Genomic DNA, 21,078 nt, shown 5'->3' with positions numbered 1-21,078 from the left:
TCTCCTTCAGAAAACACTGGATCTAATACAAAAGTAGAATCTGAAATAAACTGGGCTTAGCGGAGCTTAAATGCTGCTTCAGATTTAGTAAACTATAACTAAACTTCTCCATGCCTATTACTGGTGCTTACTAATATATAAGACAATAATTGTGGCTACATTAATAAAAGGGTACAAGTTTTCCTTATACTATTCTATTGGTATTAAAAAAGCTACTATAGGACCTATAGCAAAATAATGAATTTTGAGAACAATGAATAATGGATTATATTATGTGATAAATATGTATACTTTCCTGTTTTAAGTGATTAAGCCAAAAGTACAAAATGAAATATTTTAATTGCAAAGAATAGCGTATCGTACCTTAAAAACTTTGGCTGCAAGAGGATCCTTTTCCAAATCAATATCTAAAGGATCAATGTCAACTTCCATTAGATCTTGAAGTAGCTCAAGATCAATTTCTTTATCTTTTTCCAAAGAAGAAAGAGGAGGTGCACCTTCAAATAATTGAAAATGATTTTGAGAGAGTATACAACATAAAATTTAACCAATATACTGCTTTTATTTACAGAAAAGGTTATTTTACTGGTATGTAACATGTTTCTATTGCTTTAAAAATATCTCTAAATTTTTATACTTGACAATTAAACATTAGTAAGTATAAAAATGTATCACTCTAGGACATACAATTAAAAACACCGTGCAATAATATTTGACTTCCTTGGGAAAAAGACCGTGGAATTAGCCCTTGTTGAATTAGGTTGCATAAACTTTGTTATTTTTTTTATGGGAAAAAGTATGTAACTTTATTGAAAACATTTAGTGTACACACCATGTTCATAAACTGAAAAATGCAATTTCAATTTCATATGGATGTTGATCTTTCTCAAACTGATCTAAAGATTCAGTTGGGTTTCCTTCACAATCTCAAAGGGATTTTTTTATTGGTGGAACTTGACAAGTGGATTCTAAAATTTATATGGAAGAGCAAGGACCAAGAATAGATCTTAGGGAGTCCTAAAATAGGGGTGACAAAGTGGAAAAATAAGTTGTGGTATAGTCAATGGCTCACTATACAGCAAGGAGAAGGAATGGAATGCCCTACAGCTCTACACGTTCATTTGAATAAATCTCAGAAACATAATATTGAGTGAAAAGGTAAGCCACAGAAGAATAAACACGGTATGATTCCATTTACATAAAATTCAAAAACATGCAAAACCAATACAAACCTAGGTAATATAATTACCAGGCAAAGCAAGGGAATGATTCAGACAGTACAATGTTTTCTCCACTGGGGAGGGGCACAGCAAGGGCTTCAAAGGAAGTGGTATCCATTTCTTAAATGGGGGGATGGAGGGAGTTTCACTTCTAGAATCAACATTACTCATTTTACTACCTCCAATATGTAAAGCACAATGTTACATCCAATATTTCAGAAAATGATACCCACTATTAAAGTGAAAAGCAAAAAAAATTTAAGTCATATGACCGTTATTCAACTTTCTTTGCCTTTGATCATCTTTATTCAAAATTAGCTATCCAAAATGATCTGACAATTATAGAATAAACAAATTTCAGTTTTTATACAGCAGGCTTCTTTTCTTCCGTGGTAGCTTTCTTTTCTGCAGGCTTCTTCACAGCTGCTGGTTTCTTGGTAGCTGCAGCCTTTTTTTTTCCTGCAAAAGGTTTCTTCTGCTTCTTCACACCCTTCACACCAACAGCCTTCTTTTCCCTTCTTCCCCATCACAGGCTTCTTGCCTGGAAACCCCTTCTCATCTGATTTGGCTTCTGAGGCTGCTGCCGCCTTATCCATCCAGAGCTTGTGACTCTTGGCCTGGCAAAGAATGGTGTTCTGGCATACGGTCTTTGCATAGGGGTTTAGCTTTGATAGGATTCTTGGGTTTTTCAGTGGATTCTCCTTCAGGACTCTGCAATGAATCCTCTTGCATGGTGCTCGGAGGGCTCATTAGATCTCTGGGCTTTTCAAGATTCTGCTAAGGCCTGTATTAAGCATCTTGTGCATGGGAAGGTTGTAGTTACTCTTGAGGGAGACAGCCTTATGCCAAGTGCCATACAGATTGTCTACTTACTTCCAGTCCAAATGCAGAAACGTCACACATGCCCACCAGGGGCAAGTTTCTAAATGTTCAATTTGCTTACATTAAGTAAAGTAATTCCAGGGATGGTTCCGAAAGGCTTTGATGATATCATTGTCCTCATTATAGATGATGCAGGTCCCCTGTGCTGGATACAACGACGGTTTCTCATTTTGCTATTGCCAGTTCTCATTCATTGAGAGTCATAGACCTTTTTGATCATTCTAGGCTTTAAGTTTTTTAAGAAGCAAAATAGACTCCTTGGTCTTCTTGCAGCCATCAACTTTATCTTCATCCACCAAAGGAAGTTCAGGAACTTCCTCAATACAATGAACTTTAGACACAACCAGCGCTGGAAGGCCAAGGCAGCCTGGGCAGAGCAGATGGCATATCACTTCTGTGTCGTGTTCACGCTGTGATGCCAACGGCGCCAGGTTCTGTTTGATACAAACATGCAGGCCCCACGACACATATTTCTAAAAGCACCCCTGGCAGAACAGTGAGTCCCACCACCTCAAACTCTGGGAACTTGAATTCTGCCAGTATCCCAAGACTCAGAACTGGTTTGATGACTTGCTAATTCACTAACAGCTGTCTGTTGTTTTTGCGCAAGTTGGTATGAACAAAGTTCACAATATCAGGTCAAATTGGAGCCTTGAACACAGGAGGCAAAGTAACATTTTTGCCAGATGATTCCCCCTTTTCAGAGTACACTGTTATCAGGGGATGAGCACACGCCATCACGGGGGTAGGAGAGGGTCACGCTCCTCTCAACCCAGCAGCTCCTACAGGAAAAGCTGCTAATCACCTTATTTTTCCATTCTTTATTTAGAAATTAGTTTGCTCTCAGATGTCTCAAAGATCTTTACTAAACTTCTATGCCTTACAATAAACCTCAATAAACCTTACTTTCCCATCCTTCTCACTCTCTGATTCAACATATAGAATGCCTAGCATATGCCAGCCTCTACTAGGGTTTGAGTATGTGAAGATTAATAAAACAAATTTCTGCTCTCCAATAAACTAATTGAAGTCCAGAGGTGGGATACACTATAGAAATTAAACCAACTATAGCACGATGAGTACTATCACAAACGATCTAGAGTAGACGGCAGTGCCAAAGGCAGTCTCCAACACTGTTGCCGGTGCTGGTGGAAAAAGCTTATTGGAGGAGGACAAGCTTTATGTGAATCTTAGATAAGGAGTTCATCTTGCAAACAAGAGAAGGAAGTCTATTCCAGATAAAGGGAATATCACATAAAAAGGCTAAAATGATTACAGAACATAAGACTGAGAAATGACAAATGGGTGAAATGACCACAGCCTCCGCAACATACATGGCAGTAACTAAAATACCCTCTTCAAAAAGTAAGGAGCAAAGATTGTATATGCTAAGATACACACATAGTTTTTAAAAGGCAGAAAACAAAGAAAGAAAAAAGAAAGAAATTAACCGAAAAAGCTGGATCTTAAAGAGTAAGAACCTTTAACTTTGCTATCTTCACCAATGTGTATCTTTAACTGTTTTCTAGATTATATTTTCTTGAACACAGCTAAATCAAATCATACCAAAATAGTTAGGACATTATGAAAGGATAGTGTTTCATTATAACAAGCATTCATTCAGAGAATCAAACTGAAACATATTTATTATATTTAACTAATGTGGTTACTAAAGCCAAAGCCCTAAGACAAAAATACGAAAATTATCTACGTCACTAAAATTCTTAATTTCAAAATATATTTTCATTAAAAAAAAAAGAAGAGTGCCAAGACTATCTTAAATAAAACAGAATTTAAGGAATGTACCCGTTATATCATGTGTCAAAGGTTCATCTATAGTTTCCAGCAACTGAACCGAAGACTGCTGCAGGGAGTCATCAGAGTCCCCGGCTGTTGCAGCTACGTCATCGCTCACTGCTCCCTCCTCCATGGCTTCTGCAGCTACCGGAGCCAGCAACTCCCCTGTACGAAAGAAAACAGTCCTGTCTTAATAATTTCTTACCAGACCTCTAAAACATATTAAAGCATATTTTTCCTACCGTTTAGAGAATGACGGCATGCATGTGCTACAAACTATAAAAGAATCCGAGGCAAAATATTCCCCACCTACCTAAGGAAATGCTAGAACCCACTGCACTACCTTCAAATGTTAAAGACAAGTAACTAGTATGTTTACACAAAATGTGTAATATTAATCACTTTACATATATTAACTCACTTACTCAAAACAACTTTATAAGGAAGGTACTATTATTGTCCTTATTTTACAAATGAAAAGATTAAGGCATGTAGAGTCCTCAAGGCCACATAAAGTACTAATAAGCAGCCCATTACTGACATTAATAACAAAACCAAGTAGCTATAATAGTCCTTTGCTTTAACAACCTAACTACTCCACATAAAAACTTAACATTTATACATGTCAACATAATTAAATACAAAAGTAATTCTAAATAGTTGCTACTGCTGTAACACTAAACAGACCTTTTTCACTTTGGGGGGGTTACAGTTTCTTTTAAATGTTACTTATTCAAGCTATGACAAGCTTATCTGGACATACTATGAAAACTAAATCCGGACAAACCTGCTAATATATCCTGTAGCATACAAGTTAAGGAATACTGAGCCCAAGCACCACCCCAAGATATATCTCCTCTATTGAAGTCAGTTCCAACCAAAAGTAATAGTAGTCTTTCCAGCTGAGGTTCATTCACAATCTCACACAGATGTATAGTTGGCCTCGTGGCATTTGCAATACGCGCAAGAACCTGAAATACATTTTATGAAATTATAGCAATTACATATGTTTTCTTTAAAAACAAACTGTTGGAATAATACTTTTCACTGACGAGATATGTTTTTGGTGTCAAAACAATTGCTTGAGATGAAATACAAAGAAATGTATTTTCATGATCAAATATTAAAATCTCATTAAAAACTGTGGAATAGTGGGGCGCCTGGGTGGTTCAGTCGGTTAAGTGTCTGACTTGTGATTTCGGCTCAGGTCACAATCTTATGAGTCTGGGCTGTGAGATCAGCTTGCTTTGGGCTCCATGCTCAGCGGGGATTCTGCTTGAGCTTCTCTCCCTCTGCCCCTCCCCCACTCACATGTAGAATAGTTAAAAATAATTTTTAAAAACAATGAATATGCTACAAGAAAGCCTTCAGGGTATTAAAACTCCTTCATTACCATAATGACACTTATTTGTATATTTCCTATTTTAATTAATAGATAAAAGGTAGCTTAGAGATAGACATATCCACCTTATGTACATTTCAAATCTACATTAATTTAGTTTTAACTAGGTTAAAATATAAATCACATCTCCTAAGAAATCACATCTCTTAAGAAGCGACAAAATATTTTTTAAGTCTTTCAAGGCACAATAAAAAAACCTGACTTACATAAGGAAAACCAATAAAAGAACTATTACTACTCTTAATCAAAAACCAATTAAAGTATGCAACCTTTCTTTTTCTTACCCTCTCAGTCTGTAATTATAAATTATGCCTATTAGTTTACTTACCTTACAAACAAACAGTAAGAGATCTGCATGACATGTAAAATCCATGGAAAGGAGAAACAGCGTAAGTTTCTGCACTACTGAAATACAACGTTCATGGGCCAGGGTAAATGGAAGTGGTTCTATCTCTGCACTTTCTTTTGTTGTTGTAACTTCAGTGTCTAAATTAGAACGGGACCATTCTGCTGTCCGACGTAACCGAATTAAATCCTTGAAGTGCTGCATAGAAAAATTTACAGTTTTTAAATCAGTGTTTACTGAATGAAAATTCTTTCAGTATAAATTTATTTATGGAATGTAAATATTCACTCAAGATTCACAACTTCTAAAGAATAAAATTTTAGATAAACCATAAGCTTCAAAATAAGATTATTAAAAGCTCTACTGACCAATGTACCTAAAGTCCTATTGAGAGTAAAGTACCGGATATATAATAGAATTCCAGAAAAGTGAAATTCTACATTAAGTCTACATTAGGTCAAATCTAACATCTTTAATAAAAATCACCAAAATATCCTAAACATAATTCATAAAAGGTGGATGGATAAAGAAACCTATGTAACGTAACTTTTAAGTACAGGGTATTAAGTTATCTCAAAATTTGAAGGAATAACTGTAACTTCGTATTTACAGAAACATGATAAACAAAACTGGTTGCTCTATGTGTTAAAAAATACATGTTAATTATATTTTAAAATTTTATTTAAAAATCAATGGATTTAATTTTCACTTAGAAAGAACATATTAAGAAAACTATACATTTCCCTGAATCTTTTATCTTCAATTTACTGGCATGCAATCCACTTTAAAGGAAGCACACCAGAAACATAATGTAAGTCCACATATATCATATATTTCTTTGAGCTACCTTCCCTCAAAAAAAAGGGGGGTTAGAATAGATTTTTTTCATTGATAAGCAGAATAGCAAAACTTTGTTTCTTAATCATTAAAAATATTTAACGACTCAAAAAAAAATTTAACTACTCAATTAAAAATATTAAAAAGGAAAGTGACTGTTCCAAACTAATTACATTAAAAAGTGAAAATCATACCTTTGAGGTAGCCTGCTTTAGTTTTGCTTGCTCTACCAGAAGTTTATATGATGATCCTTTGTTACTTTGTATTTTTTCTTTTTCCATCTGTTCTACCAAAGCTTTCTGTTTAGCTTTTAATAGGTTAAGTTGCTTTAAAAAAAAAAAAAAAAGAGGAAAATTAATCTAACTTTTTAACCCAAATTAACCTAACAGTGTTAAAAACAACAAAGTAAATTATTATATGCCTCACAGATTTCATACATCCGACTAATGGACTAAATAATTCCCTGAAAGATTTAGTTTTAACTGCATTGCTAAGTCATTTCCAAATCCGAACTGATCTCTCCATATTATGATTAAGACGTAATTCCTCACCCATGGGAAATGGAAGTAAGTGGAAAATTTTATGTAAGCCACTAATGAGATTGATAGATATTTTTTGGAGGAAAGTTAAGTGTTTTTAAATATATGGGCAAAATATCTTTATTGCACAATATTCTTAGCTTTGTTTTTATGGCAATCTCCCTCAAGAGTAGTACATTTTTTAGAATGTCTATGTTCTTTATTAATTAAAAAATTTATCAAGATAACTGTAGATATGTAGTTATAAGAAATAAGAGATCTCTTACACACTTTACCCAATTTCCTCCAAAGACAACAATTTGTAAAGCTATAATACCACAACAGAGTACTGACACTGTAAAATTCACCAATTTTATTCAGATTTCTCCAGTTTCATCTCTACTCTTGAGTGTATGTCTGTTTGTGCACTAATTCTGCATATTTGTGGGCACATGAACCAGCACTACAGTGTCATCACCACTACGTTCTCTCATGCTGTCCTTTTATATGGCCCACCCATGTCCCTCCTATCCATCTGCCCAATCCCTAACCCCTCACAAACACTAATCAGTAGCAATGAACCAAAACAAAGAAAGAAATGTCTGCAAAGGCCTAAAAAATTCACTGAATGACTCAACCACATCTCCATATAAGGCAGAACATTACTCTAAACAGAAAGTCACTAAAAAGTAATAGCCATAATTATAAATGAATAATTTAGTTAAGAATTTCATAAACCTACTTCTTCAGAGAACATTTCCTTAATTTCTATTTTTGATAGATATTTTTGTTATCAGGAAAAAAATTAACTAATACAGAGAAATATTCCCTGGGCTGTAATCTCCATATATGAAGAAAAATGTATCCTAAATTAAAAACAGCATGCACATTTATTAGATAATCAACACATGTATGTGTAAGAACTATTATAAACCAGTATTTTCAGAAAACTGTCCTAAAAGTTCTACAATAACCATGTGACAGTTACAAAAAAATAACTTTTATTTCAAAACAACCACAATCTTAGCAGCTTTAATTACTGTAAAAAGCCATTTTTTCCCTAAACTATTTGAGAATAAGCTGGCAACCTAATGACCAGCCCACTTGAATATTTTGGTGTCTATTTCCTAGAAACAAGATCCTTTCCTGCAAACCATAATAAAACCATCAAAATCAGAGAATACTGATACACTACTACCAACTATGCCTCACACCCCACTTTTAGTTCTTAAGTTTTGCCAGTCCCAATAATGTCTTTCATAGTAAAGAATAAAATACTAATATTTTACTAAGAAAAATCTACTGGGATTATACTCTAGGTTTGTTTTCCAACTTCATACCCTAAATTAAATACAGCAAGCATAAATGTTACGTGTTCAATAAAATTAGCTGATTTTGAAAGGATGCAAATTATTACCACCTAAAATTAGTTAAGAGTCAAAAAATAAAAGAGTTGAGGGAAAAGCTTCACATCATTTTTTCTGCAAAAGATCAAACAGTTAGCTCACAGTTGAAAAACTTGTAAGTGAAAATAAATAATTTAGTGCTAAGCCCATGTTTTTAAGGACTAAAGCTTTCACAAACTTGTCAGATCCGAAGGATTTTCATATAAACTATTACAGTTTAAATCAATTATATAAATATTTATTGACAACACACTAGGCTCCATACTATGTATCAAGGATATAGTATTTAACTTTGTATATACCATAAGAGAAAGACCCATTTTAAAAAGTAGTAATAAGAAAGTAATGGCTCATAAGAATCTGACATCAGCTATAAATTCACTTCTACACAGTAAGATGCATATCAAACAAATTGTATGTGCAATTTCAAAAGGGATCATGGAACCAAGTGAGGAAAAAAAGCAGATATATGCACAGGTGTTCTGTAGTAAAAACCACATTCTAATACATGACTTTGTGTGAAAGAAAGACTGAGTGTGAGTATGTGCAAACTTCTGCATGATAAGCAGAAGAAACACATATGCGCATTTGTTTGTATTTCAAAAAGAAAAAACCAACACTAAAGGTTTCATTAACAGGCAAATGGATAAAGAGATTGTGGAACATTCATGGAACAGTGGTCAAGAATAAAAGAAGAACCACTGATATAATCAATATGGACGAATCTCAAAAAAATCATTTTGAGCAAAGAAAGCCAGGTATAAAAGAGCACTCTGCACGACTCCTAACAATACTTTAAGAAATAATTTACTCACAGTGAAACTCACAAATTTCATGTTAACAAAATAAAAGAAGTCCTACCAAAATTTATGACGAATATAATGAAAGGAAAAGTATAGGACACATGGGGAATATACTGTATGGAGTACTATCCTCATTTGGAGAACAGAGAAGACCTCTTTGACGAAGTGATTATAAACTAATGCCTAGGAAGTTAGGTTATCTAAGCAAAAGAGTATACGACGTGGTTGGGGGTTGGTGGGGAGAGAAACTTAGCACACGCAACAGTCCTGGATGAGAAAACTGGGGTTGGTGGTTCATGAATTCAAATTCAGTATGGCTAGACTAAAATTTAAACCTGTAAGTTACCAAGAGGGAGCCATGATGGACACCCTGAAGCCGTGTCAGGGACTGTGACCTTCAAGCACAGGTTACTGGAGGCTACTAAGGATTCAAGAAGAGGTAAGATAAGGATTGAGAAAGAACAAAGAAAGACCCCTGGTGACTAGACGAGAAAACGGTGGCCTCTTACTTAAAACAGTATCAACAGAGATGGGAAGAAGGAGACACTTTATTTTTTTAAGATTTTTTTTAAAATTTATTCATTTGACAGAGATACAGAGAGAGAGCATGAGCTGGGGCAAGGGGCAGAGGGAGAAGCAGGCTCCCCGCTGAGCCAGGAGCCCGACGCGGGGCTCGATCCCAGGACCCTGGGATCATGACCTGAGCCGAAGGCAGACGCTGCACCATCTGAGCCACCCAGGCGCCCCAAGAAGTAGACACTTTAAAGGACCTCACCAAAAATCCATAAACTACAAACTGTTGCCATCTTACAAATAAGGAAGCTCAGTCACAGAAGTGTTAAACAATTTCCCTAAGTACGTCCTTAAATAGCATACCTAACATCTGATAACAGGTCTATCTTATGCAACCTAAAGCAATGTTCTCCAACAGTAAAATTAAAAAAGCATATTGAAAATTACCTGTTTATGATGAACTAACTGCTTTCTGATTTTTCTGGAATATAATCTATCAAGGCTACTACTGCCTTTGGAAGACCTATTTATGCTCTGAGTGTGCAGATTATTGTTAATAAAACTCCACTGGTTACCTATAAAAGCAAGAAAAAGTGTTATTAGTAATTCTATTAAATGTGATTTTAAAGTACTTTACATACCCAGAAAACACAAATTTATAAATGTGCCAATCATGACAAAGCAGTTTTAAAGAAAATGAACCATTATAAAGAAATCAGTAGTAAGATTTGACCCTAGAAAGTCTAATCTAGACCCTAAATGACTTTAAGATCAGAATTTTCTGTCTCTAATCTTTCCTTTAAGATAACAGCTATCTTTCTCCACAATTGTTTAAGATTAATTTTTATACAACACACCTCTGAGGTAACTCAATTCAAACAACAACAAATGTTCACTACTGCCTATTTCAAACCCATGCTTGCGTGTAAGGACCCAAAAAGAGGATATTCAATAATCTGACTTAAAGAATGCAAAAATAAGTTCAAAAATCATGCTGTGTAGCTCTTTTTCTCATTTTTAAAAATGTGTCCAGACTATTACTTCAAGTATCATTCTTCTGCTCAACATCACATTTGCCCATCTCCACTACTTGTTCATGCCAGCTTAACCTAAAGACATCTTTTCCTATTATCTACTATCCATTTCTTAAGTCAGTTCAAATTCTTCAAAACCTACAAAAAACGTCTTCCACTAATGTGTTTCCACAGTATCTGAATGATATAAAAACTAAGATCTCCAATACTATAATATTCCAACTTCATATGGTAGTTATACATAATTGTATAGATACCTCTCTATCCTATGAGTAAACTGACCCACAGACTCTAAATATTTAAGACATTTTCCCTCTACATGGAAAAAATTCCCCACCCTTTTCCCAAACATAATGTGCACCATAACCAATTGATTCATCTATCTATAAAACACCTTGAGGGACCTTTTTTTAATACCAGAACCCTGACAATGTGTAAAACTCAAAATTTATGGCACTTAATGGCTGTATTTAGATATAAGATGTAGCTATTTCAAAATCTTTATGAAAAGTGTTGTTAGCTTGGAAGTAGGGAAGAAAATAATTTGTCTTGCAGTTGGATTTCATTTAATTTTAAAATTTTTCTATGCCTCAAAAATTTATGAGAAAGACTGAAACTCAAAAAACCAAAACAAAACCAATCTGGGAATTTCCATATCTAAGCATAAAAGCTCCTTATACTTAATTAGAACTCTACTTCATAATGATAAATAGAATGACACCCTATACTCAAAGAACATAAAGAACTCTTCCCAGATTTCCTCCTCATAAATTCACTTACATGTATGGTATTAGTGTTCAAATGAGCATGGGGAAAAAAAACCTCATGAAAGACATGCTTGTATCTAGAAACTGAAAGTCATTGTCAGATAAGGGGCTTGTCCATTAAGTCCCTCAAAAGTAAGTTCTTTCCTTAAAACAGATTCCTAGTAAATTTAATTCATATTTTACATAAATTACATACAGCTGGAACCTCCAGGCCAATAGCCAGTACTGGAACAACCGTGTAGTCACTCAAAATCCCCACCAACAGATTATTATAAACTTCTGATACCTGTCAGAAACCTCTCCCTGTCTTTACCATTCAGAGGCTTTTTTGCAGCTGCTGCTTCATCTTCAACAGTGGCCACATAATCCAGCAACCTGGACACCAGCATCACAACCCAACTGATCATGGGAATATCTAGTACTCCTATACACAGATGACAGTGGAAAAAATAATCAGGTGACTCTAAGAGTTCTAATGAAGTCTGAGAAGATAATTATGAGATAAAACATTTTATAAATTCAAAATATACCATTATCACTACTAACATTAATATTTATTTATAATAAGCCTCAAAACTAGAACCTATGGCCACAAATTGACAAACACATTGAATCTAATGGAAGACAAATGTTTTATGGTATGAAGATAGATTCTTGATTATAGGTTGAATCCAAGAGATAATAATTTATAAACTACGAAACAAGATATAAGGTCCTATTCTGAGACTTCCAGGTAACTAAATAAAAAAATCTCTCACTTTCCCAATCATATAGTTTTAAACTAAGTTCTAAAGTTTTTGTTCCAATAAGAATTTTGTTACTCAAATGAGATACATTATGAATGATGAGAAAAGCAACTGTGCCTAAAATTGGGACTTTTAATTAAGAGAGTCTGATTTTCATAACAGTACAGAAAAAAACATATTATAATAGTTCCCAAGTTCAAAATTCGAAAAATGAAAACATAATAGATTTATAAAGCAATAATCATATGGCAGGCAGTCAATCACATGAAAGCCTACATTCTTAAAAGTCTATAGCATAAAAGTATTAACAAAATGTACAATGGTATTAAAATAAGTACTTCACACTAGCCATTTTATAAAAGCAGTATTTATAGGAATCTTATGTTTTTACTAAAGATGACCACTTTAAATAATACCTTCTGTCCTCCTATGCATGGGTAACTGTGGCTGAAGAGGTGACAATAAATTATCCAACAGATTAAGTAAGCTTTCTAATACTCCACTATTACTAAGTGATCTTTGACCAATGCAGGAAAGTAACATGAAGACCCTAAAAAAGAGATATGAGTAAAATACCAGTATGAATCAATATGCTCATTTAAAAAAGTAATTCACACTGAAATTTAATAGACAAATGACAGGATATGTGGTTCTTAGCACGATTTGTATCTGGAGCTACGATGTTAAAATTAGCTCTTTTTTTAAAATTTATTTTATTTTATTTTTTTAAGATTTTATTTATTTATTTGATAGAGCGAGAGAGCACAAGCAGGGTGAACAGTAGAGGGAGAGGGAGAGGGAGAAGCAGGCTCCCCGCTGAGCAGGGAGCCCAATGCGAGGCTCGATCCCAGAACCCTGGGATCATGACCCAAGCCGAAGGCAGACACTTAACCATCTGAGCCACCCAGGCGCCCCAAAAAATTAGCTCTTTTCAAACTCTTGGTTCTATTTCCTAACTATATCCATAAGAAATCCAGCAGAGAATTTTATCATAGTCGCAAAAGAATAAACTTAACACATAAAGTAACATAATCTGTTAGGAAATACTAGTAAAAACAGATCTACGAACTCCACAGTGCAGCAGTCAGGAAACTAAAGAATGTAGCCTAGTTGTATCATGTATAATCTTCTTCAATATGTGCTTCACTGGGCATTCCCAAACCCTGGAAAGACGTGCTTCATTTCTCTGCTCAGGATCGAGCCACATACACAGAATTTCAAAATTTGAACCCTACCTGTGAAAAGTAGAAATTACTAATAAAAAACAACTCCAATATTTTCTGACCTACCTATCTTGTGGAAAGATGAGAAGCTGCTCTGAATTGTACAACTCCTGAAGAACATTAGAAAGAAACTGACCCCACCATCTTTCACCACCACAGAGCTGAACAAGCAGAAGGCCAGTGTGCAACCGTATCTTGGGGGTTCCACTGATGCACAAGTGTTTAAAAAGCTCTTCACAGGCCTGGGCATGAAATGTGCTCTGCAAAACTGCAGGAACAGAGTGTCCTATTACAAAACAGAAAACAATAAAATTTCCTATTTAAGTGTATGCTGTAGTATCAGTAGCGGCATACCTAAATACACTTTCTTCTTTACCAGCAATCAGTAACCAATTATATTCTATTTATTTTGCTATTCATTTATTTATTCTTCCTATGTAGAATTTTAATTGTTAAATACTGGGAGAGGAGAAGAGCTAGCATCTGAATCAACCATATTTAAGTGTGGTGGTGGGTGATTCAGATAGTTGAGTATGTATGTGTGTGCATGTGTAATGATCAAAAATAGCTCTTGATTAGAAAATAACAGTATACTGTTAGCAATTTATTAAGTTTTCACAGTAACAATATTTAATATTTTGCCAAACTAAATGATGTACCACATCAAAAGCAAAGACTCAAGAAAAAAAATAATCAAAAATCCATTTAAAACAAAAAAAAGGAGAAATATGGGGAAAATAAGGGGTTAACCTACAAACACATTTCGTAAATACATTAGAAAGAATATCAAAATGAATACTAGGAAATACTAACACAACAAAACATGCAACAAAATCATATCAAACACACTTCCATCATTTAAAGAAATGAAGCCAAATACAAACCATTGGAAGAGTGAAGGAGACTGAGTAAAGTGTCCAACAAATATCTGATGATGGTACGCAACTGCTCTGTGGAAGATGTTTGAATTAAATCTTTTGGATCTGACGTTTCACTTAACATCTTCCGACTTGCACCAAGAGCTACTTTGAGCCTCTGCACTGCATTATGGGCCAAATTCAGTTGAAGCTGTAGCTGAATACAATCTTGATAGGAAGAAAAAACTCTACTGTCTTCTTCAACTGCCTTGTCTGGTTTTCGCAAAAAATACTGTGCATTGTTAGCACTGTTAAGAGGAGGAAGATCGATACTTTGCAAAAGAGTTTCCAGTCGATGACAAGCTAAGTTATACCTGTAAATAAAAAATAAATGTACAAAATAATTCCTGCAACATTATATATATTTACAAACATACACTAAAAATTAAATCTCTAAAACACGTTAACAACCATTAAAAAGAATGTCAATTGTTAAGTACTAAATAAATGAAGCCAATTATCTAATCACAATATTTTAATTTATCAAATATTGTAACACTCTAGCTCTCTACTTTCTTTTGTTCTTTTCTTTTTCTTTTTTAAAGTTTATTTATTTATTTTTTTTAGTAATCTCTACACCCAACATGGGGCGTTCTTAAATGCCCAACTCTGAGATCAAGAGTCACATGTTCCTCTGACTGAGCAGCCAGGTGCTCCATCCTTTTGTTCTTTTCTATACATCTATGCAAAGACATTTCTTGAAAAATATATGTAAGACATACAAAATAAAGGGTCTCAGTAAGATTAAAATATACTGCAATTTTCTAACAACCTGCACTGTATATCCTCCTGTAGAGCAACCATCATTGCTAAATGCTGGTCAATTTCTGGTTGGTTTGCAGATTCACCCTCTCCCCTTAAAGGATCATGCATTAACTTCAGTTCGCTTTCCCAAGGTAAGATATACGTATGACCATAGTAAAATCCTAGTGGGATTTTGGCTCTGGCATTTGTACTTCCATAACGTCCAATCAAAGAGATCTGAAAAAAAAAAAAAAAAATACATACATATCCATCTGCAAAAATAAAATTGTGAGCAACATATTTAAGAAGATAGTTACACTTTTTAATTATATGTCCGAGTATCTTTCATAATTTGTTGGACACACGGAAAACATATCAATTCATTGTCTTGAAGTTCTTTACCTTCATAAATCTACACACAGGAGGTGGTATCAAATCATGCAGAATTAGTGAATGGGTGCTTATATCAGTTGCCACTACCAGTCGCCTCCCATCCACCTCTTCTCCTAATGTCCAAATGTCAATTGACAAGGAGGCCAAGTCTCCACAAGTGGGAATCAATACATCTGTCAACAGTATTGGTCTGCCAAAATCCAAGGTCACAAATCTCCTTGCTCCTATCAGAGAGACAGAGCAAGAGTTGACAAAAACCACCACTGTTTCAATTAACCAAAAGATGCATTCAAAAACAGTTGGGAACATGCATCTTAAAATATGAAATCAACTTATTAAACTACAAAAAGATGGGAAAGAAAGTAAATAAGCAGCCCTCAAAAATTTTCTGAAACCTCAATCCATGCTACTTAAGACTTAAGTAAAAAGTGTACAAGAGTAAGTTTGTTATTGTAACAGCAATCAACTGTACATACAAGCTTAATTTAAAACATTAGAGTTGAAAAACTGTATTATCAAAAATAATATATGGATTAATTCTAAAAAGTATCTATGTGATCTTCTTTCAGTCATCTGGTCATTTTTTTTAAATTTCCCAAATAGATGCATTAATGATATCAAATTATATGCTTGATTTTAGTTTTCTCAAGCCTTGTTTGACTTCTTACAGAGTTAGACTCACACTGAGGCTCCGATGTAAAGTATAAGGCAGAAATCACACGTAGTCATTACTACCACTAAAAAAAATCCCTTAGGAAGGTCCTCCAATAAAGAGAGACAGAGCTTATCTCAAACAATGTTTTTGCCCAGGCACTGACACATCACTCTCTTCAGCTACTTAGTACCAGGTGAAGTAGATGGCTTACTCTTAAGGGTCACACTAAAGTGTGGCCCCAGTATGCCTCTTTGTGTAAGCACTAGAATCACACTCAGCACGGTTGAGATGCTCACACTCATGAAAGGTAAAAATGATCTGAGAGGAATGGAAAAAGAGCAGATTTGCATCCCTCATACACATTTCGGAATAAGCCCAATTAGTCAAACAGTAGACAGAATCATTAATAATAGAATTATTTTTCTTCTTTACCAGGTTGAAGTGAGGAGGACTTAATAAACTTAAGAGCTGCATTGTACAGTGAAGGGACCCAACTAAACTGCTAGAACCCATGCTATTTTCAATGAAGCTAGTTTAGTAGAAAAAGGTAGTTACCAATACTTTCCTAACAGAAAAACCATTAAAAAACAAAGAACATAATTCTATAATCTACAGTCAATTCCATTGATAAAAAGCAAACTGCAGTGTAAACAACTGCTCATATTTCATAACACTGCACACCAACAAGTCACACTCTAAATGTTACAGACACTAATGGTGATACCAGTGAAGGATTAGTTGAATAGAAAACACCAGTAAGAATTTTATTATTTTTTAAAAACTCTCTTTTCCAAAGAAGGAACAGCCCAGTGCAATAAAGCAAATATGGTTCAACTATTCATATGATGAAAGGTAACACAGTATGCATTACATTCATATTATTCTCTGCTATAAAACACAGAAGGATTCTGTTGAATTCTGCTGCAGCTCAAGGTCAGAACTAACAGTTTGGTAGGATTCTAAGGTTAAAATTGCCCATAGTTTATTATGTAAACGTGCTCTAACTGAAAGCACCTATCCCAGTCACAGGTCACTAGCACAGAAGTATGACTACAAACTTGGGTAAAATTTGAATTATCAAGACCATGGAGTGTTATTAATCTTACTCAGTTATTAAGATCAGCAGTAATTCTATCTGCTATTTTCTGGAAATGGTTTCAACACCAGAGTGCTGGTCGTAGGATATTGAAGTGTAATTTCTAGTGTCAAGATAATTGAGCAGCTACAATGGAAGTAGGTACTTATGTCCATCACAGTTCAACAGGCAAGATTCACATACAGGTCAGATTCAGAGTCTGGATAAAACGAGCCACCCTACCCAGCAGCACTCCTGCATTCAACATGGTGAGCACACAGATAAGCCTCATATAGTGCTTATTCTTGGTAAAATGTACTTACCCGGGAACAGATGGGCTTTATTTGCAAAGGAAAACCAAACTACAGAATATTAGGATTCAAAGGGCTGACAGACGAGGCAAGAAAAAACATTTTAAGAAAGTTGAAGATTACCTGAATGCATTCGCTCTATAATAATGGACTGGTGGGGTGGAGGTTGAAGAAAATGTGAAGCATGAGAAATTGCAAGAGCTAGACCAGAACCAAGTGGATTCTAGAAAAGAAAAAAGTATAACTCTATATTGATATTACTCTTGCTCTATACAAGCTAATAGCCATAATATCAAACTAACAAGTCTCATTTCCTGATATATATTCTGTAATACTATAAACAATCTAATTTGATGAATCAAGTTGGTATAAGAAAAGTTTGCCTTCTCAGGTTAGCATATACATCAAAATAATTTTAAATGTCTAAGCGAACACCTACTTAAAATACAATAATTTACCATTCTGGACTTGCTGGAATTTTTGTTATGTGCAGCAAGATTGACTGTTGGGGGATCAATAACTGAGCCTGGGAAAAGCTGTGCAAGCTCGGCATTAATCACAACAGAAACGGCTTCATTGGGCGGGGTGAGTGGTGGAGTCATAAACAGTGGTGTTGTCTTTGGAGTGGGTGGAATAACATCCGATGGGTGGATGAAGAAGCCGGGGGCCGCCGCCGGGTTGGACGGCACGGAGTTGTGAACGGGGCCTACTGCGGAGGCAGCTGACGCCGCAGCAGCGGCTGCAGCCGTCGTCTGATGCAACTTGGCTTCCAGCTTGGCTTTCTGCAAAACAAGTAAAAGCCACAACATATAGACCACTCCTGCCTGCACAAACTGTGGGGAGTACTACCCAGGAAAAGAGCTTACGGAGATAAACATGGTCTGATGAACTAGATCTTAGCAAAAGAGAAGTGAAATTAGATTAAAAAATGGACCCAACATGAATTGAGTATTTCTTCGCTATATTAACTTCATTAAATATCTGATATATAATTTCCTGTGTTTTAGGGAACAAGGACTTCCACAAAGCAAAGGTGGAAAGGAAGAAGACCACATAAATGTAAATAAGGAAACAAAATTCTCCTCAAAGCAAAATATTAACAGGAGGAGGAAGATTCTCATGGTGCCTAACCTAATATAATGTCACCTACAATCACACAGACTGCATTTAGACCACGATTAAATCACCAAAGCATCTGCCATTATTACTAAATTTTAATCCACGTGAATTCAATTCATCTCTAAAACGTTTCAGGATCTCCAATCCGTAAAAATTCTAATTGGTAACTCTAACGTTTGACCAACAGTGTTGAAACAGATAGATTTTACTTAGAGACTGCCCCCCCAAAATATCAACTCTATTCCTTCAGATATTTATCAAATAAAATTTATTTTTTAAAATTTAGATATATCGCAAAGACGTTACCTCCATTTTTGTAGAAACTGATAAGCTCACATCGGTCAACCTACTTTCCTTTACGAAAATAATGGTCATTTTTACAGTACTTTTTCAGCTTTTGAAGTTTAGAGACAGCATGAACAAAGAGCCAAAGAGTCTCCAACCTGTTGCTGAAGCTTCAAAAGCTGCTGCTGTTTCTCTTGCAGCACCTGCAGCTGTTGCTCGGCTGACGCCATTGCATGAGAGAGAGACTGCAAAGCTACCTGGGCTGCTGAACTCAGGGCTGTCGAAGCTTCCCCAACTGTCCCCGATGACAGTCCACCTACTGCAGGAGTAACCCCGAAGGAACTCACTGGCATAAGACAAGGGGGGAGAAAAGGGATGAGGAAAAGGTTCATAGAAACATATTCCAAGTATACTATTTTGACATTAAGACTCCAGTTTCATTTTAAAAGGTAAGAATCTATAGAGTATCAATAGAAAAATCTTAATGGTAAAAGCATACTGATTGATAATAACAGTATTCAAGTTTAAGGAATCCAGGAACTACTTCCAAATCAAAGAAAAATTAGTATGGTTTTGAACTTAAAATATTTTCAGCATATAAAAAATTTCATTTAATATGGTTAAAATAAAAACACAAAATGAGAGTAATCTTATTATACAATTTGAGCATAACAAATAAACTGAAATTTGCTTTACTAAGCTTTCCTTTGGCAATACTTCCTTCTCCCTCCCCCCAAAGCTCAAAAAAACCTTCAATTATACGAACATCATTTTAAAAATACCTTATTTCCTCATTTTAAAGCATAGCCTAGATGGAGTCTGGCCCACAGAGAATATATAAAGCAATGTTTCCTACCAAATGCTCCCCAGAACTCTAATATGGAGAGAAATATGTCTGATTTGACCTATGTCAAATAATTCTGGCACATACTGCTTAGTCATGAACATTATCATCCTTTTTTTTCTTCCCCTCAAGATTTTGTTTATTTATTTGACAGAAAGAGACACAGGGAAAGAGGGAACACAAGCAGGGGGAGTGGGAGATGGAGAAGCAGGCGGGAACTGATGCAGGGCTCGATCCCAGGATTCTGGGATCATGACCTGAGCTGAAGGCAGACGCTTAACCAACTGAGCCACCCAAGCGTCCCGAAAATTATCATCCTTAAAAAGTTGAATAATTTCTTTCACTTTCCTTTTCAGTATTACTCAAATATCCATTATAAAAATCACTTTCTCCATTAAATATTTACCAGTATTTGTGGAAAACATTTTAGAAAAATCTAAGATAAAAGCTTAATTTCACAACTTAATGAAAGAGGTCACCACAAAATAAGAAGTAAAGGTCAAATTTAATAACAGCATTAACATTGATATTATAACAGGCCTTTACTAGAAAGTTATATTGGGGAAGGATAACCACTACAATAGTAGGAAATGTTTAGTGTGCATTACCATGTGACGCTGTCTTAATTAATTACATATTCAATAGATGAACAACCCTGAAAAGCAGATACTCTGCTCTGTTTCTGTTTAACTAAGAACTCTGTTTCTTAGTTAATGGCTCAGAGAAGTTACCTGTAGAGCTCACAGTGGCAGAACTAGAGTTGGAACCAAGGACTATGGGAAACCAAAGCCAATGGGAGGGCACAGCGCTAAGCACGGAACGAACATCAACTCATTTCATCTTGGCAATGGCACACAGGGTAGGTACTACAGTTATCCCACTTTACAGGTAATGAATCAAAAGCTGAGGGAAAACATTTGCTCATAAATACCTGAAAAGGTGGGCGGAAAACAACACATAGGTATGTGACAGCCTATTTTAACATCTAACAATGCTGTACTGTGCCAGGATTCAAAAAAAACTATTAAAAAAAATTAAGCTCTAATCAACAAGATAGCAATAAATGAAACTGTACATAGCCTCTTACAATTAAAAGTGTCAACTTAAAAAAAAAAAACCCACACATTTATTACAGAACAGCCATACTACACTTAACCTTCAAGAATCCAACTACACAAGCATGGTCAAAGAAAAGAGCAATCATAACTCTCATAAGCTATGTAACCCAAAATGAAATATAT

The 21,078-nt window shown here is 35.1% G+C and overlaps 1 protein-coding gene and 1 pseudogene across 12 annotated transcripts in view; both read right to left on the bottom strand.

Moving 5' to 3' along the window:
- Positions 1-21,078, bottom strand: part of BIRC6 (baculoviral IAP repeat containing 6) — a 230,257-nt gene that overhangs the window by 114,152 nt on the left and 95,027 nt on the right. For 6 of the 12 annotated variants that reach the window (XR_012379690.1, XM_073897238.1, XM_073897241.1 and 3 more), the window contains 15 exons: positions 19,152-19,339; positions 18,048-18,371; positions 17,713-17,812; positions 15,558-15,772; positions 15,184-15,392; positions 14,379-14,725; positions 13,561-13,780; positions 12,688-12,821; positions 11,812-11,949; positions 10,172-10,299; positions 6,679-6,810; positions 5,630-5,845; positions 4,687-4,870; positions 3,909-4,064; positions 364-497 (listed from right to left, as the gene is read on the bottom strand). Coding sequence is in view for 11 of the 12 variants with exons in the window: in XM_073897238.1 (XP_073753339.1) it covers positions 364-497; positions 3,909-4,064; positions 4,687-4,870; positions 5,630-5,845; positions 6,679-6,810; positions 10,172-10,299; positions 11,812-11,949; positions 12,688-12,821; positions 13,561-13,780; positions 14,379-14,725; positions 15,184-15,392; positions 15,558-15,772; positions 17,713-17,812; positions 18,048-18,371; positions 19,152-19,339 (2,825 nt within the window). In the remaining variant the exon portion in view is untranslated. The remainder of the gene's footprint in view (positions 1-363; positions 498-3,908; positions 4,065-4,686; positions 4,871-5,629; positions 5,846-6,678; positions 6,811-10,171; positions 10,300-11,811; positions 11,950-12,687; positions 12,822-13,560; positions 13,781-14,378; positions 14,726-15,183; positions 15,393-15,557; positions 15,773-17,712; positions 17,813-18,047; positions 18,372-19,151; positions 19,340-21,078) is intronic. The other 6 variants (XM_073897243.1, XM_025868024.2, XM_025868025.2 and 3 more) reach the window with 3 other exon arrangements.
- On the bottom strand, positions 1,560-2,897 carry LOC112821244 (large ribosomal subunit protein uL4 pseudogene; annotated as a pseudogene).

Source organism: Callorhinus ursinus, unplaced genomic scaffold (assembly GCF_003265705.2).
Source record: "Callorhinus ursinus isolate GAN/ISIS: 27379988/994484 unplaced genomic scaffold, GSC_fseal_2.0 scaffold10, whole genome shotgun sequence".
NCBI lineage: Eukaryota > Metazoa > Chordata > Mammalia > Carnivora > Otariidae > Callorhinus > Callorhinus ursinus.
Note: the sequence above shows the minus strand (reverse complement) of the source record. Positions and strands in the feature narration are given on the sequence as shown.